The sequence below is a fragment of the Exophiala spinifera genome (genome assembly GCF_000836115.1).
Source record: "Exophiala spinifera strain CBS 89968 unplaced genomic scaffold supercont1.1, whole genome shotgun sequence".
NCBI lineage: Eukaryota > Fungi > Ascomycota > Eurotiomycetes > Chaetothyriales > Herpotrichiellaceae > Exophiala > Exophiala spinifera.
This window is the reverse complement of record NW_015622513.1, coordinates 279162-291478: the sequence shown is the minus strand read 5'-3', so window position 1 is coordinate 291478 and position 12317 is coordinate 279162. Positions and strand designations below refer to the sequence as shown.

Here is a 12317-nt window from a genome sequence, read left to right as displayed (position 1 = left end):
GAGCAGGTCGCTCGATAAGCAGATAAGAGAGTCCAGGCCACTGTTACTCCGTCCGAGTACCTCACTTTTACTTACCTATCTATCCGTACAAGGTGCTCCATCGCTGTGGGTTTGCTGAGAACTGTCCCGTGTCAACGCCCAAGTCCAGATCAAGGTCATGTCACGGTGGATGTTGGCCTGCTGAAGATGACGCCCGCGGGCGACGGCGATGGCCATAGCGATAGCATCGACCCGACCATTGGGAAGTGCTGGTTGAAATTTGTTCTGTAATGAATCCTCATGACCTCGTGCAGAGCACTCGTGCGCGTTTTCCGTACCTCGACGGTGTTTCTAGGGATCTCAAAAATTGGCCCCTTCGAAATATACAGAAGTGTAACTCCTTACGTACGCATATGTAGACGTATCACTCTCTTCTAAGCCCTTCGTGTTCCGGATGACCCTACAGTACTTTGTACCCGCACGGCTTTCTGTTCTACTAGGATCAAGCAAGGTACATATTGGTCCGCTGGTCCAGTGTTCGGCCGACACTCGATGGATATGGATACGCACAAGATCTTAAGCGTACGGCATGTAGACTGCTACTGTTCGCAGTGCTACTCGTCACCGCATCACACCTCCCACGCGTACTGTACCGACCGAGTTTCCCGCAAAATTGTACAACCCATATACACTCAAGTCATTAGAAACGGAGTTCGGAATCGTGATGGTCGGAGGTCGCTCGCTACTCGATACGAGCCCTATCCACCAAGCTGGCATTAGGATTTTATTAGCAATTTAGCACGTGTTCCCAGATTTTTCCTTCCCCCTTTCGCACTCTTCTTCCGGAATCAATAATTGCTTCTGGACACACCGTAGCTCAGGTGGTGACACTGTGACACACGTCTATGACCGAGATCATCCGGCGCTTACTCGTCTAAGAATTATTACGAGATGAGCTGGATTAGTATTGTCGATGATTAAAACTCCGCCTGGGACTCGTAACCCCCCCGCCCGTAGCGATGCTTTGCGTGATGGGCAATTATTCTGTCGCCATCGATCCATCTCATCGCCCAACAAAAAGTTAACCTGTGAAGTTAAGATCGTGTTGGCTAAAATTGCCGAAATGGGCTTGGAACTGTAGATACGAGGACGAGGTCTACCTAGATACAATACGAGTCTCAACAATAATATCTCAGATATCGATGCCCAGCCCGCCAGCCGCGCTCCTTGTCCAGTATGTTACCGGCGAGAAAGAAATGGAAAGATACGCATCTGCGCCCAGTCTTATCTTCTCCCCTCTTCACTACACTACAGAATATCGTGACACATCTGACTCGGACTCTCGAAAACGCTCACCATTGCCTATCATCCAGTGGACGTCGCGGATCGGTTGAATGTGCGGGGGAGGATGACGGACGGTTCAGTTGACAATAATAATGACCACCTCTGACGCCGGACACGGTACAGTAATGCATGATGCACCGCTCACAACCGAATGGTAGCCGTGTCCATCCAGGGGGAAGATCCCACGAGCATACTCGTGCTGTGCAAACACCCACTAGTCACAGGGACAATTTTACCGAGTAATCGAGCAGCACCAAGAGGAAAGAGAGGGCTTAAACTTCGCATCCACCCACTCGGCCTCTTGGGCGCGGCAATATCTCAACCCCATCTTTTCCTCTTTCATCCTCGTCACGGACGCACCGTGACACTGACACACCCCAGGATTTGCCATCCTTGAACTCCTCCCTGGTCGGCAGGATTTTTTCGGCCGTCAACGCGCACAACGAGAAATGCACAAGCAGGATAGATTTGCCGAACAGATGCCGGTTTCTCACGCACGATTTCAAAAAGTATTCGATAATTGGAATTACTGATGCTTCAGAGTTCGAACTTAGGCGATCTGAATCATCCCACAATGCATGCAACTGACCAGTTAGTCAGGTCTGCTAAGGCGCCATACAAACCCCTGCCCCAAGTCATGTCCCCGTCCCCGTCCCCGTCCTTGTTTCTATTACTCTTTCTATTCCGAAAGCCCTGGAGTGCTTACTCGACACAGGATCCTCAAGGGAACAGCTAACTCTCGCCACCCGGGCGGTCCATACAGGACACACAACCATTGCGTACTCGGGAGAGAGAGTCCTTCACAATGCATCCAAAAGTGGTACCGCTTCATTACCTGGACGGCCTTCTTGATGCTCTTTCGGCTTGCTGAATCCCTCCTAAACGCTCTGTTTTCGCTCCCTGCTGGGCAGATCCGTCTCAGCCAAAGTTTGAGGTCGTTTCTGGTGGCTGCTCGCGCCCACCATGCTCCCAAATCGACTTCGTGGCCCTGTGATCAACGAGGCTTCATCCCCTCTCACGCTCCAATTTGAACTACCCGAGACTGTAAGCGCGCCATCGGGCTCTTCCGCCAAGTTCAACAACGGATCTATCTCGTTCTGGTCCTTGTTCGATGGGGGAAATATGTTTCCAGCTTGGGTCGTTGTGGGCTCCACGAAGAGCTGCTGGTCACCATCAAGATCAGTTGCAAGTGTTGATGGTATTACTGGCTTCTTGGACGATTGTGATTGAGGCAAGTCCCGGAAAGCCACTTCTCGCGCGATCTTGGCCAGTTTGGGGCTTTCCATCAGTGGCAGCAACCCTGGAAACGTTTCGCTACCAGGCCACCAGCTCGTCCGTCGACTCGTTTGCAAGGCCGATGAGCTTGTTGACTGAGTTAGAACTTTGGAGAGCCTTCTCTTCAACGGCCCTGTATCCACCGAGACCTCTCCTTCCACCCCAGTGTCACGGCCTACAGAACTTGGAATACAGTCTTTCGAGATAGCATTATACCCATCCTCGCCCCAAATGATCTCATACACAATGTTGTTCGAGACGTATCTGGTGGAACATCGCCGCATCGAGTTGAAAGCCTCCATGGGTTGCCCTGAAGGAGAGGACGGGGCTGGCATGGGTGTTAGCTCTGTGAAGATCGGCAGCGCAACGCTACTTGTCGATGGACGAGCCTCATTGTCCTCGATGGATGGAGCGGGAGGGGTGTCGGTCTTACTCCCCATGACTTGCAGAATTTCGGTAGGACTTGACCGCCGTTCACCCTTGCTGCTGAATGTAGTGAGGAAATACGACAAGAACCCAGTATATCTCCTGCTGAACCTGGGTGTCGGGAAGAATGTGAGCGACATACGTTTCGGTGACCCGGCTGTGGTGGCACGACGGAGGGTAATCATCGCAGGGGTTTGCGCCGTGTTGGGTTTCTGCGAAACCGCGCCCCTGGTCTCTGGAACCGGTGCAATCGTAACAAGAGCTCTAGTGGACGGTGCTTTGGACGGAATTGACCATCTCCGAGATCGCAAAATTGAACGTGCACGAAGTTCCGACTGAAGAGAGTATCGCTGAAATTCAACCGCAGGGAGCGAAACAGTCTTTCGTAGGCTTGGTGCAATGTATGTGCCGCTCCTTCTCCGACTTCTGGGACCGTCCAGAGTAAGTCGAGTTGTCGCAGTCCGATCTATCGGTTGTAGGTCGGCGGAGAAAGGATTGTGCCATCCATGCCCGTGACCCTGTCCCTTTTTCATTGTCAAGCTAATGAGATCTGCGGTCTCCGCCTTGAAAGGGTGGCATTCAGAGCTATCGTCCGACCGAGGAGGGCTCAAGAACCGCTCACTTCGCAGTATTTCATCGCTGCTCGTGGGTCTCGGGACAGAGAAGTGGTTCATTGACACGGCTGAAGATGCTGCTTCGTCTTCTCGACCGACAATAACAATATGCAAAGCACCAGGTGTAAGAATGATGTACGATCTAGGTAGAGCCGATAAAGGATACCTGGTGCAGGTCTGCAACGCAGAAGACGCATCGTTTGACACTTGATCGTGAAGTCAAATTGTCCGGAACAATTGCAGGTGGTGCAACATGCATCGCCCCAGCTTGAGAAGGAGCCGCCGCGGCGGTCCGAGTAGCCGAGATCGCAGCGCATACTCAAAGTAGGTTGTCTACATGAACCGTAAGAAGTCATAAGCTCGTTCGCAGGCCGTTGAATTCAATCAAAAATTTGACATTTCCCTTTACCCAACTCTCCGTGCATCTGGAAGCGCATTGTCCTGAAACACCAATCCCATCTGTCTCCTTGGCCACTCAAGATATGGTCTCCAAACGGGGTCAAGCAGAGCTGAGAGGTCAACGACCAGACTGTAGGCCCATCCGACGGCCCACCAGTGATGATCCATACATCGGAAAGCCCCTGCCCAGTGGGCGAACAGGATCAAAGTCCAAGGATCCCCCCGTTTGAGAGAGTGAATAAACGTCGTGGGAGCCATGATAAACCATGAAAAAATGTGCCCATCCCATTCGACAACGGAACGACAACGTGAAATGTCTCGCAGCCGCCCAAGATGCTCGAGATAAGAAGCCCTGCTGGCTGCAGGATCCTCGCCCCCAAGTAAAGGTATCAGCTTGGGGTCGTCCGCAACCTCAGCGAGGAGGTTGAAAGCTTCAGAAACGTCGGCAGGGTGTGGGGGAAGGTCACCCGGCTGCGGGTATCGTAACAGCTCCTCAATATCACCTTGGAGCCACGTATCCGTTTCCCTGATGACGGCATAAATCCCTCTGAGAATCATGACGATTTCGATGAAGTCGGCAGTAGGGGAGTGCAGAGGCAATGCGATGCCGGGAGACTCGCCCGGGTTCAGATCCAGCTTGACACTGTTCAATCCCTCAGGAAGTCGTTTTGAGGCAAAAGCCCAGATGGTGAGATACAGAGACAGACAGAATAGGGCGATGCCGTTGTTCTGATTGGGCTTGTTGACTGCGGGGATATAGCCGGCCAGCGCCGCGTTTTGATGAGCCAAAGCGACTTTGGAGTATTCGGCATATGCATCTGATGTCTTTGCTTGCATTGTAGCCTTGTGTAGAGCAGCAGTAGCCATCAGACCATGCAGGAGAAAATCATGACGTAGAGCTTCGGCAAAGATAGTATCTCGCCACACAGCGTGTGATGAAATTCTAGATGACATGGTCATGTAGGTGCGGGTAGAGTAGAACTGTACCAGCTCAAGATCTAGGAGATCAAAGCGCTTGGGTTGCGAGGTCAAATCTCCCCCAGAAACCAGAGTCGCAGATCGAGGTTGCCCAGAGAACAACAGGGCGTGAGTTGATACGTCGGGGTCAGAAGGCTGATAGTCGAGGCTTTTCGGCGTGGATGTGTCGTGCGTGGGCAAAGTTGTCGGCGTGGCTGATATAGCTTCTGAAGCATCCTCAACAAAAGAACAGAGAATCCGGCGCTTCACACAGCGCTGGCATTGTGGACTCGACTCGTCACACTGGCATTTGACAAGTTAGCTGTGCTCAACGCAAGACGAGACCAGGGTGAGGATGGCACCGTAGTGGAAGTGACGGACCTTGACTCTCCTCACTTTGCACTGCCTGCACCCGTGGTGGGACTTTGTATGCGACCGGCGCGACGGCATGATAGAACTGGTTACCTCTCGATTTCTACGCCTTGCACCATGGCCATTGTGAAGAGTGAAGATGAAACGGACGGCTGGGGCTGACGTTTACATTTCCTTGCGGTCTAGAATATTGGACTTGGCATTCCGCAGAATACGAGCTCGGCGCTGCCCGGAATGAGAGGGGCAATAACCAGGGTCTAGTCGGAGCGTCAACTTGTACAGCATGTCAACGTCGGCGTCGAGTCTCGGTACCAGCAGATAGACAGCGTATTCCTCTCTAGACATCGAAAAGTCCCTATGGAGTAGGCTAGTGGCCAGTGAGCGCCGAGCATTAACGATGTCACGACTCGTCATGTCCAATGACGGGACATACTTTGGGGGCCATAATGATGATACATATCCGACTACGGAATGGGGGTTTCTATAGATTGTCTATTTTGGAGTTGTGGCTTGCGGAAACCTCACATACAGTCGGAACCAGGAAATTACCTTCCCCAGCACAAGTTGTGCTGCTGTCTAAGAAACAAATTCCAAATCGCTAGTATGCCACTGACAATAATCTAACGACATCATTTCTTGAACTTCCTCATCGGCTCAAAGAAGAATCCAGGGTGGAAGGCGGTCATCAATACACAAGCAATGCCCACCATCCTGAAATTTCACGTCAGTACATAGTCGCACATTGGCTGCAGGTGATATCTGGGTTTCTTACATTCCGTCGAGCAGCAAGAACTCCGTCTCTTTTTGCATCAGAGTATTTCCCCAGCCTCCGGCCATCTCAGGCAGCCTAGATTTCATGAGTCAGAATTGCTTTGGTCGCAAAGAAGGTCCACCGGCCACGAACCGATAAATGCATCGAATCAGGATAGTGAAAAAGGCAGCACCGATGGCGAAACAGAATAGACGGAAGTTTCGACTCGTATTAGGGTCTGCCGCGTTCTTCTCGTACTCGCTTTCCGAATGTGCGAGAGCATTCGACTTCTTCGCTTTCTGAAAGCGAATGTAGTAGTCAAGGATGAGAAGACCGCACACGGACATCGTAGCGACTTGAAATGCAATGCCGGCCACAATCAAACCGTCACCAGCATCCAAAAGCTTCTTGTTTCCACCTTGATCGCCCGCAGCGGCAGCAGTACCGCCTCCGATGGCCTGAAGCACAATTGATCCGAAATCGCATCCGATGAAGATCCAGGGGTAAAGCCTCGGCTTCAGTCGTGAATGTTCTGGTCCGCAGTAAAGCACGAGATGCTTGAGCGTGACATAGATACCGGCCGCCAGAAAGCTGGGAGCCAGCACCAAGCAACAGATCTGAGTCTTGAATCCAGCACCGGACCAGGGGTTGTGGTGCATAATCACCCGACCAATGTAGCCAACGGCCTCACCGAAACAGCCAATGGCCACGACACCAAGATAGGTCCATGTCCGTCGCCAAGTGCCGAGCGCCAGTTGGAGCAAGAGACACAATCCAAACAGGGCAATGAAGAAAGAGTTGACGCTAAGGTTAGGATAGTAGCCATAAGTCGTCAACTCCACAGGACATTGCGGCGTGATCTCTGTACAATATCGTCGAGCGTGATGTGTGGCGTTGGAAGACATTCTCGTTGTTGCGCCAGTGGTCGGAGAGAGATCTAAGCTAACACAGACACATGAAATGGGCGACTTGATTGAAGAATGGTAGTGATTCACTTTGTGACTTCAGTAGAGACGACAAATCAAAAGCCGGCGTAGCGCAAGGAGAGATTGGCAGATGCCCAACAGCACAGCTAATTATCGGAGACAAAAGTGAAACTTGACGATCAGAAAACAGTCTCAGGAGAGATAGAAGAGTGATAAAGGCGCGAGAGAGACTACTGGAACGGTACTTAGCCCAAGATATCCGCGCTCCGTCTTCATTAGAGCTTTGTTGACCCATATTGGGTCGCCCAGATGTGCTTTGAACAGCGTAAGGACGTGTGGCGAACCCGAGGGGTGGAGTGTGCGACGACAGAAAAACGGACTTTCGATGGAGGGCTCGTTGTAACCGATGCTCGTTTATAGAGCCTCTAGTCCGGTTTGGGAATGGTATACGACACGGATCTTTATCGCTCCGGCCGTTCGGTAGTGTCACGGTGAGATTGACTAGGCGACTTTGGTCAAGGGAAATAAGAGTACGAGTACGAGTACGAGGACTTGAAATGGATTACGTTTTGTAGACCGTATATAATATAGTGATGGACAGGCAGAGGGTGAAATGCTAGTCTAGCATAGCGCGGTACCCAACGTGCTTCGCGCTAGGTACTGGTGGAGTGGGTATGGTAACAATATTCTATCCCGTCGGCAATGCCTCCATCACAATCTCAAATCGTAACCGTTCCCCTTCTCGAGAGCGCGTTTCCATGCAGCACGGTTTTGGCACCTCTGATGCCACTTGGCCAAGCTAGGGAACTTGGAGAAGTCGATGATGTTGTTCTGGACACAGTTGTCCGCCGGCCACGAGATAATGAAGTCAGCCCTGGATGGGGACGTACCCCCAAAGTAGTCCGAAGAACCAAGCTGTTCCTGCAGATACCTGAGGTTCAACTCTAATTCCGCTCCAGTGTATCCTTTGTGTATCCCGCTGTGTATCAAGGAAACCAGAGGCCGGACAAAGAACGGTGACATTGTTGCCATGGCCTTAAACAGAATTTCCGTGACCATAGGGATGCCTATGCTTGTGGCAGCAATGTTACACAGTTCATCGTCACGGATCCAGTCGCCCTCTCCCTTGAATCTGCCCTCCTTATCATATGTCTCGATCAAGTACCTCGCGATGACCAGCGATTCGACTATGACCCTCCCATCGCCTGTAGCTAGTTGGGGGCTCTTCCCAAGAAAGTGTGTTTGCTTCAGCTCTTCTGGCGCTCTTCGCTTTCTGGGGCCAGACTCGACTCGCTTGTGAAGGACAAGGTCATAGGGTATTTCAAGTTCTTCGAGGAGCCACAGGATCCGTTGAGATTGAGAGTCCTAGCGGGGTTCAGTAGTCACGACGCACGTAAGCGAAGTAAGCTCACACTCAGGTGATATAGAGTTGGTTTCAACGTTTCCATGGTCGATTATCGAGCAACAAAGAGACGATAGCGAAGTAACGAGCGTGGATTGGGCAAGGAATAAGGATGGTGGTCTTCGTACGGAATTGTGCACCTCGATGCGCTTCTAGAGGCGTCAAGCCGGTCGATTAGCACAGTCTTGCCATGAACTGTGTGCGCATTTCCGTGGGACTGTACAAATACGCGCAATCCGCGTAGGCACGCCTAAGGCAAGTGGATTTCTCGCAGTATCAAAGTAGGATTAGAACGGCGAGGACTGGTAGATGAAGGGCCCGTCAGAGGGCGTTGTGCACATAACATTCGGCAGGCTTGGCGCTGATACGAGTACGAGAATGAGCGATCACGGCAGAAGAATTGTCCAGGGCAGAGTATAGCTTCTTGCATTGAAGCAAGCCTAAAGGATGTCTCGATTGTTTGGAGTATATTTGAGAATATCTGAATCTCAAGACATTGTGCAGTAGCATGGTCATATTGTACCTGACGAGCGCCTAAGTTGCCCGCCAAAAGGGGGAAACACGTGAGGAGGCTTGGGGTAAATTGTTCTCGACCTGCGCAGCGTAAAGACAGAGTGCACCTTTTGGACATGTGTCAACACCGCGAACATTGAACACCAAGTCCTACAACCTACAGCCTCCATGCAAGCCCCGGTGAATTGATGATATGGAATTGTACATGACGATTTTCTTTGGTCTCTCCCTCGCTGCTCGCACATTCTAGCCAGACCGCGTTTCATTGTGCGCGGAAGCACACAAATCTCATTCTTCTTGGTTTGGTTGAACGAGCGAGAACACCATGCGGTTGGACGTTAAGAGACAGCTTTTTGCTCGTATGCTTGAGTCTCCCTCTCGCTGGTGCAATTGACTGATTTTGGCAGGCTCGGAGCGGGTGAAGGGCATTGATTTCCACAGGTGTGTTAGACCCCGGGACTTACCATAGGATTGAGTCGCTAACAATGGAGCAGTACTGAACCATGGGTATTTATACATGTACTCTTGAAGTATTTCGAGGCTGACTCGTCAAGATCCTGACCACTCTATACAACGGCCATGCTCACATTTGGTCGTACGAAACACAATCGATTATCAAGACCTTCGAGCTTACAGATGTTCCCGTTCGAGCGGGAAGGTTTATTGAGAGGAAAAACTGGATTGTATGTGGTAGCGATGACTTCCAGCTAAGAGTTGTGAACTGGAACACCAGTGAAAAGGTGAAATCGTTCGAGGCGTAAGTGTAGTGACCCGGAGTCGGTCGATGGTATTACTGACCGTGCGAATACAGTCACCCAGACTACATACGTGCGATTGTGGTTCATCCAGTGCTCAGCGTTGTTTTGACAGCTTCCGATGACATGACAATACGAATGTTCGACTGGGACAAAGACTGGCGTTGCGTCCGGGAATTCGTTGGGCATCAACATTATGTGATGGGGCTTTCGATAGTAAGTCACAAGTTAATGGGTCGCTGGACATCTTATTTACATGTTTACAGAACCCAAAAGATACCAACGTGTTCGCCTCTGCTTGTTTGGACCGGACCATCAAAATCTGGAGCATCGACAATCCGACAGCCAAACAAACTATTGAGGCCCACGAGAAAGGTGTCAACCACATCGACTACTACCCTCATAGCGATAAACCCTACCTCCTTAGCACCTCCGATGATAAGACCGTCAAAGTGTGGGACTACACGACGAAAGCTCTGATTGCGACATTAGAGGGACACACGAGCAACGTCAGCTTTGCATGCTACCACCCCGAATTACCAGTCATAATATCTGGATCAGAAGATGGAACAATCAAAATATGGCATGCCAATACCTATAGGCTCGAGCAGTCGCTGAGCTATGGATTGGAGAGGGCATGGTGTGTCTCATACCAACGAGGAAAACAGGGCGTTGCTATGGGTTTCGATGACGGTGCTGTGGTTGTCAAAATGGGTCGAGAAGAACCTGCTGTTTCCATGGATGGTACTGGTAAACTGGTCTGGGCACGACACAACGAAGTCGTGTCTGCAATCGTCAAGGGCGGCGACGCTTCCATCAAAGACGGGGGTCCCATTGCCCTTCCCAGCAAAGAGATGGGAACCACTGAAATATACCCCACAACACTGTCTCACTCCCCCAATGGCAGATTTGTGAGCGTCTGTGGCGATGGGGAATTTATCATCTATACCGCGCTCGCCTGGCGAAATCAAGCATTCGGCTCAGCCCTCGACTTCGCCTGGGGTTCGCACCAAAATCCCACAGATTACGCCATTCGAGAATCAGCGACGAGCGTTAAACTCTTCAAAAAACTGAAGGAAAGCGGAAGCCTTGACGTTGGCTTTCAAGCAGAAGGTCTTAGCAGCGGCTTCCTCTTGGGTGTGAAAGGCCAAGGTGGGATAGGAATGTTCGACTGGGAGTCAGGAAGTCTCGTTCGGCGTATTGAAGTTGAGCCGAGAGAAGTAAGTGATCTTTGACAAATCCTGAACATGCCTAACAGCTTTCTAGGTTTACTGGAGCGAATCGGGAGAGCTCGTGGCACTCGCCTGCGCTGATGCGACTTATGTCCTTCGTTTCGACCGCGAAGCATACCTCGAAGGTCTCAATAATGGCGACGCTGATGAGGACGGAGTCGAGGCTGCGTTTTCTGTGGTCACTGACCTACAAGAATCTGTGACAAGCGGCGAGTGGGTAGGAGATGCGTTCCTTTTCACTACGAATACCCGTTTGAGCTACCTTCTTGGTGAGCAAGTTGTGCACATTGCACAATTTGACCAACCAATGTATCTGCTGCGATACCTGCAACGAGACGAACGTGTCTACCTTTGCGACAAGGATGTCAATGTCGTGAGCTACAGGCTGTCTACCGCATTACTCTCCTACCAGACCCTCGTGCTCAGAGGAGAGGTCGATGCTGCTCAGGAACTGCTAGCGGAGATCCCAGAAGATCAGATGAACAAGATTGCTAGATTCCTTGAAGCTCAAGGACATAAGGAACTCGCTCTGGAAGTGGCAACCGATCCAGAACATCGATTCGAGTTAGCTCTTGGCCTGAATAACCTTGCCGTGGCGTTGGAGATCGCTCGAGAGTCAGACATGCAAGCCAAATGGTCATCGGTAGCAGACAAGGCACTTGAACTATGGGATCTGAAGCTTGCGGAAGAATGCTTCCTTCACGCCAAAGACCTAGGAAGCTTGCTACTTCTCCACACCAGCTCGGGCAATTCAGAGGGTCTATCTAAGTTAGCTCAGCAGGCGGAGGAGATAGGCAGCAACAACGTGGCGTTTGCAAGCTTATGGTCAACAGGAGACGTCCCAGCTGCGGTTGAGCTACTCAAACGTACCGGGCGATCCAGCGAGGCGGTTCTATTCAGCCAGACGTATAAGCCCTCTTTGACAAAACAACTGGTTGTTGAGTGGAAGGAGAGTTTGGACCAGCAAGGTAAAGGTAAGGTCAGTCGCTTACTGGGCGTACCAGGAGAGGACGAAGACTTGTTTCCCGAGTGGGAAGAGTATATCAGGCTCGAGAAGGAAGTTGGCGCTGCTGAACCGAAAACAGCACTCATCGACGTCGATGGCGATGAACCGCCAGCAACGAATGGAACTGCAAATGCTGATGGGGAAGACCAAGCCGCAGCCTGAATTGCGCACAGAGAGACTAGGATACGCGATGCCTACGTTTTATGATAGATTGGGATGTGGCAAAACGGGAGTTTAGCAGCTTGGTGAGCTTGCTTGATACTTGAAGTTAAGAAACATTCCTCGTGAAGAGCACAAAGACACCGATTCTCTACGTCCATTGTGCATAACACCAACTTATCAATTTCAATATCGTCACATATCCTT

General features: G+C 51.1%; 5 protein-coding genes across 5 annotated transcripts; 1 reads left to right on the top strand and 4 right to left on the bottom strand.

Annotated features, from left to right (window-relative positions):
• Positions 1 to 2201: 2201 nt before the first annotated feature.
• On the bottom strand, positions 2202 to 3698 carry PV08_00103 (uncharacterized protein; the record flags this gene model as incomplete). The annotated part of the gene is made up of 1 exon (XM_016374471.1): positions 2202 to 3698. The coding sequence occupies one exon, from the start codon at positions 3696 to 3698 to the stop codon at positions 2202 to 2204; it is 1497 nt and encodes a 498-aa protein (XP_016239747.1).
• A 345-nt stretch (positions 3699 to 4043) lies between these two features.
• Positions 4044 to 4991, bottom strand: PV08_00102 (uncharacterized protein; the record flags this gene model as incomplete). The annotated part of the gene is made up of 1 exon (XM_016374470.1): positions 4044 to 4991. The coding sequence occupies one exon, from the start codon at positions 4989 to 4991 to the stop codon at positions 4044 to 4046; it is 948 nt and encodes a 315-aa protein (XP_016239746.1).
• Positions 4992 to 5995: 1004 nt separating this feature from the next.
• PV08_00101 (uncharacterized protein) lies at positions 5996 to 7022 on the bottom strand (the record flags this gene model as incomplete). The annotated part of the gene is made up of 3 exons (XM_016374469.1): positions 5996 to 6077; positions 6139 to 6213; positions 6271 to 7022. The coding sequence occupies 3 exons, from the start codon at positions 7020 to 7022 to the stop codon at positions 5996 to 5998; spliced, it is 909 nt and encodes a 302-aa protein (XP_016239745.1).
• Positions 7023 to 7754: 732 nt separating this feature from the next.
• On the bottom strand, positions 7755 to 8491 carry PV08_00100 (uncharacterized protein; the record flags this gene model as incomplete). The annotated part of the gene is made up of 2 exons (XM_016374468.1): positions 7755 to 8408; positions 8456 to 8491. 2 exons carry the CDS (start codon positions 8489 to 8491, stop codon positions 7755 to 7757), a joined length of 690 nt encoding a protein of 229 aa, XP_016239744.1.
• Positions 8492 to 9283: 792 nt separating this feature from the next.
• PV08_00099 (uncharacterized protein) lies at positions 9284 to 12113 on the top strand (the record flags this gene model as incomplete). The annotated part of the gene is made up of 7 exons (XM_016374467.1): positions 9284 to 9317; positions 9366 to 9399; positions 9453 to 9465; positions 9513 to 9715; positions 9770 to 9929; positions 9980 to 10933; positions 10980 to 12113. The coding sequence occupies 7 exons, from the start codon at positions 9284 to 9286 to the stop codon at positions 12111 to 12113; spliced, it is 2532 nt and encodes an 843-aa protein (XP_016239743.1).
• Between the last annotated feature and the right edge of the window lie 204 nt (positions 12114 to 12317).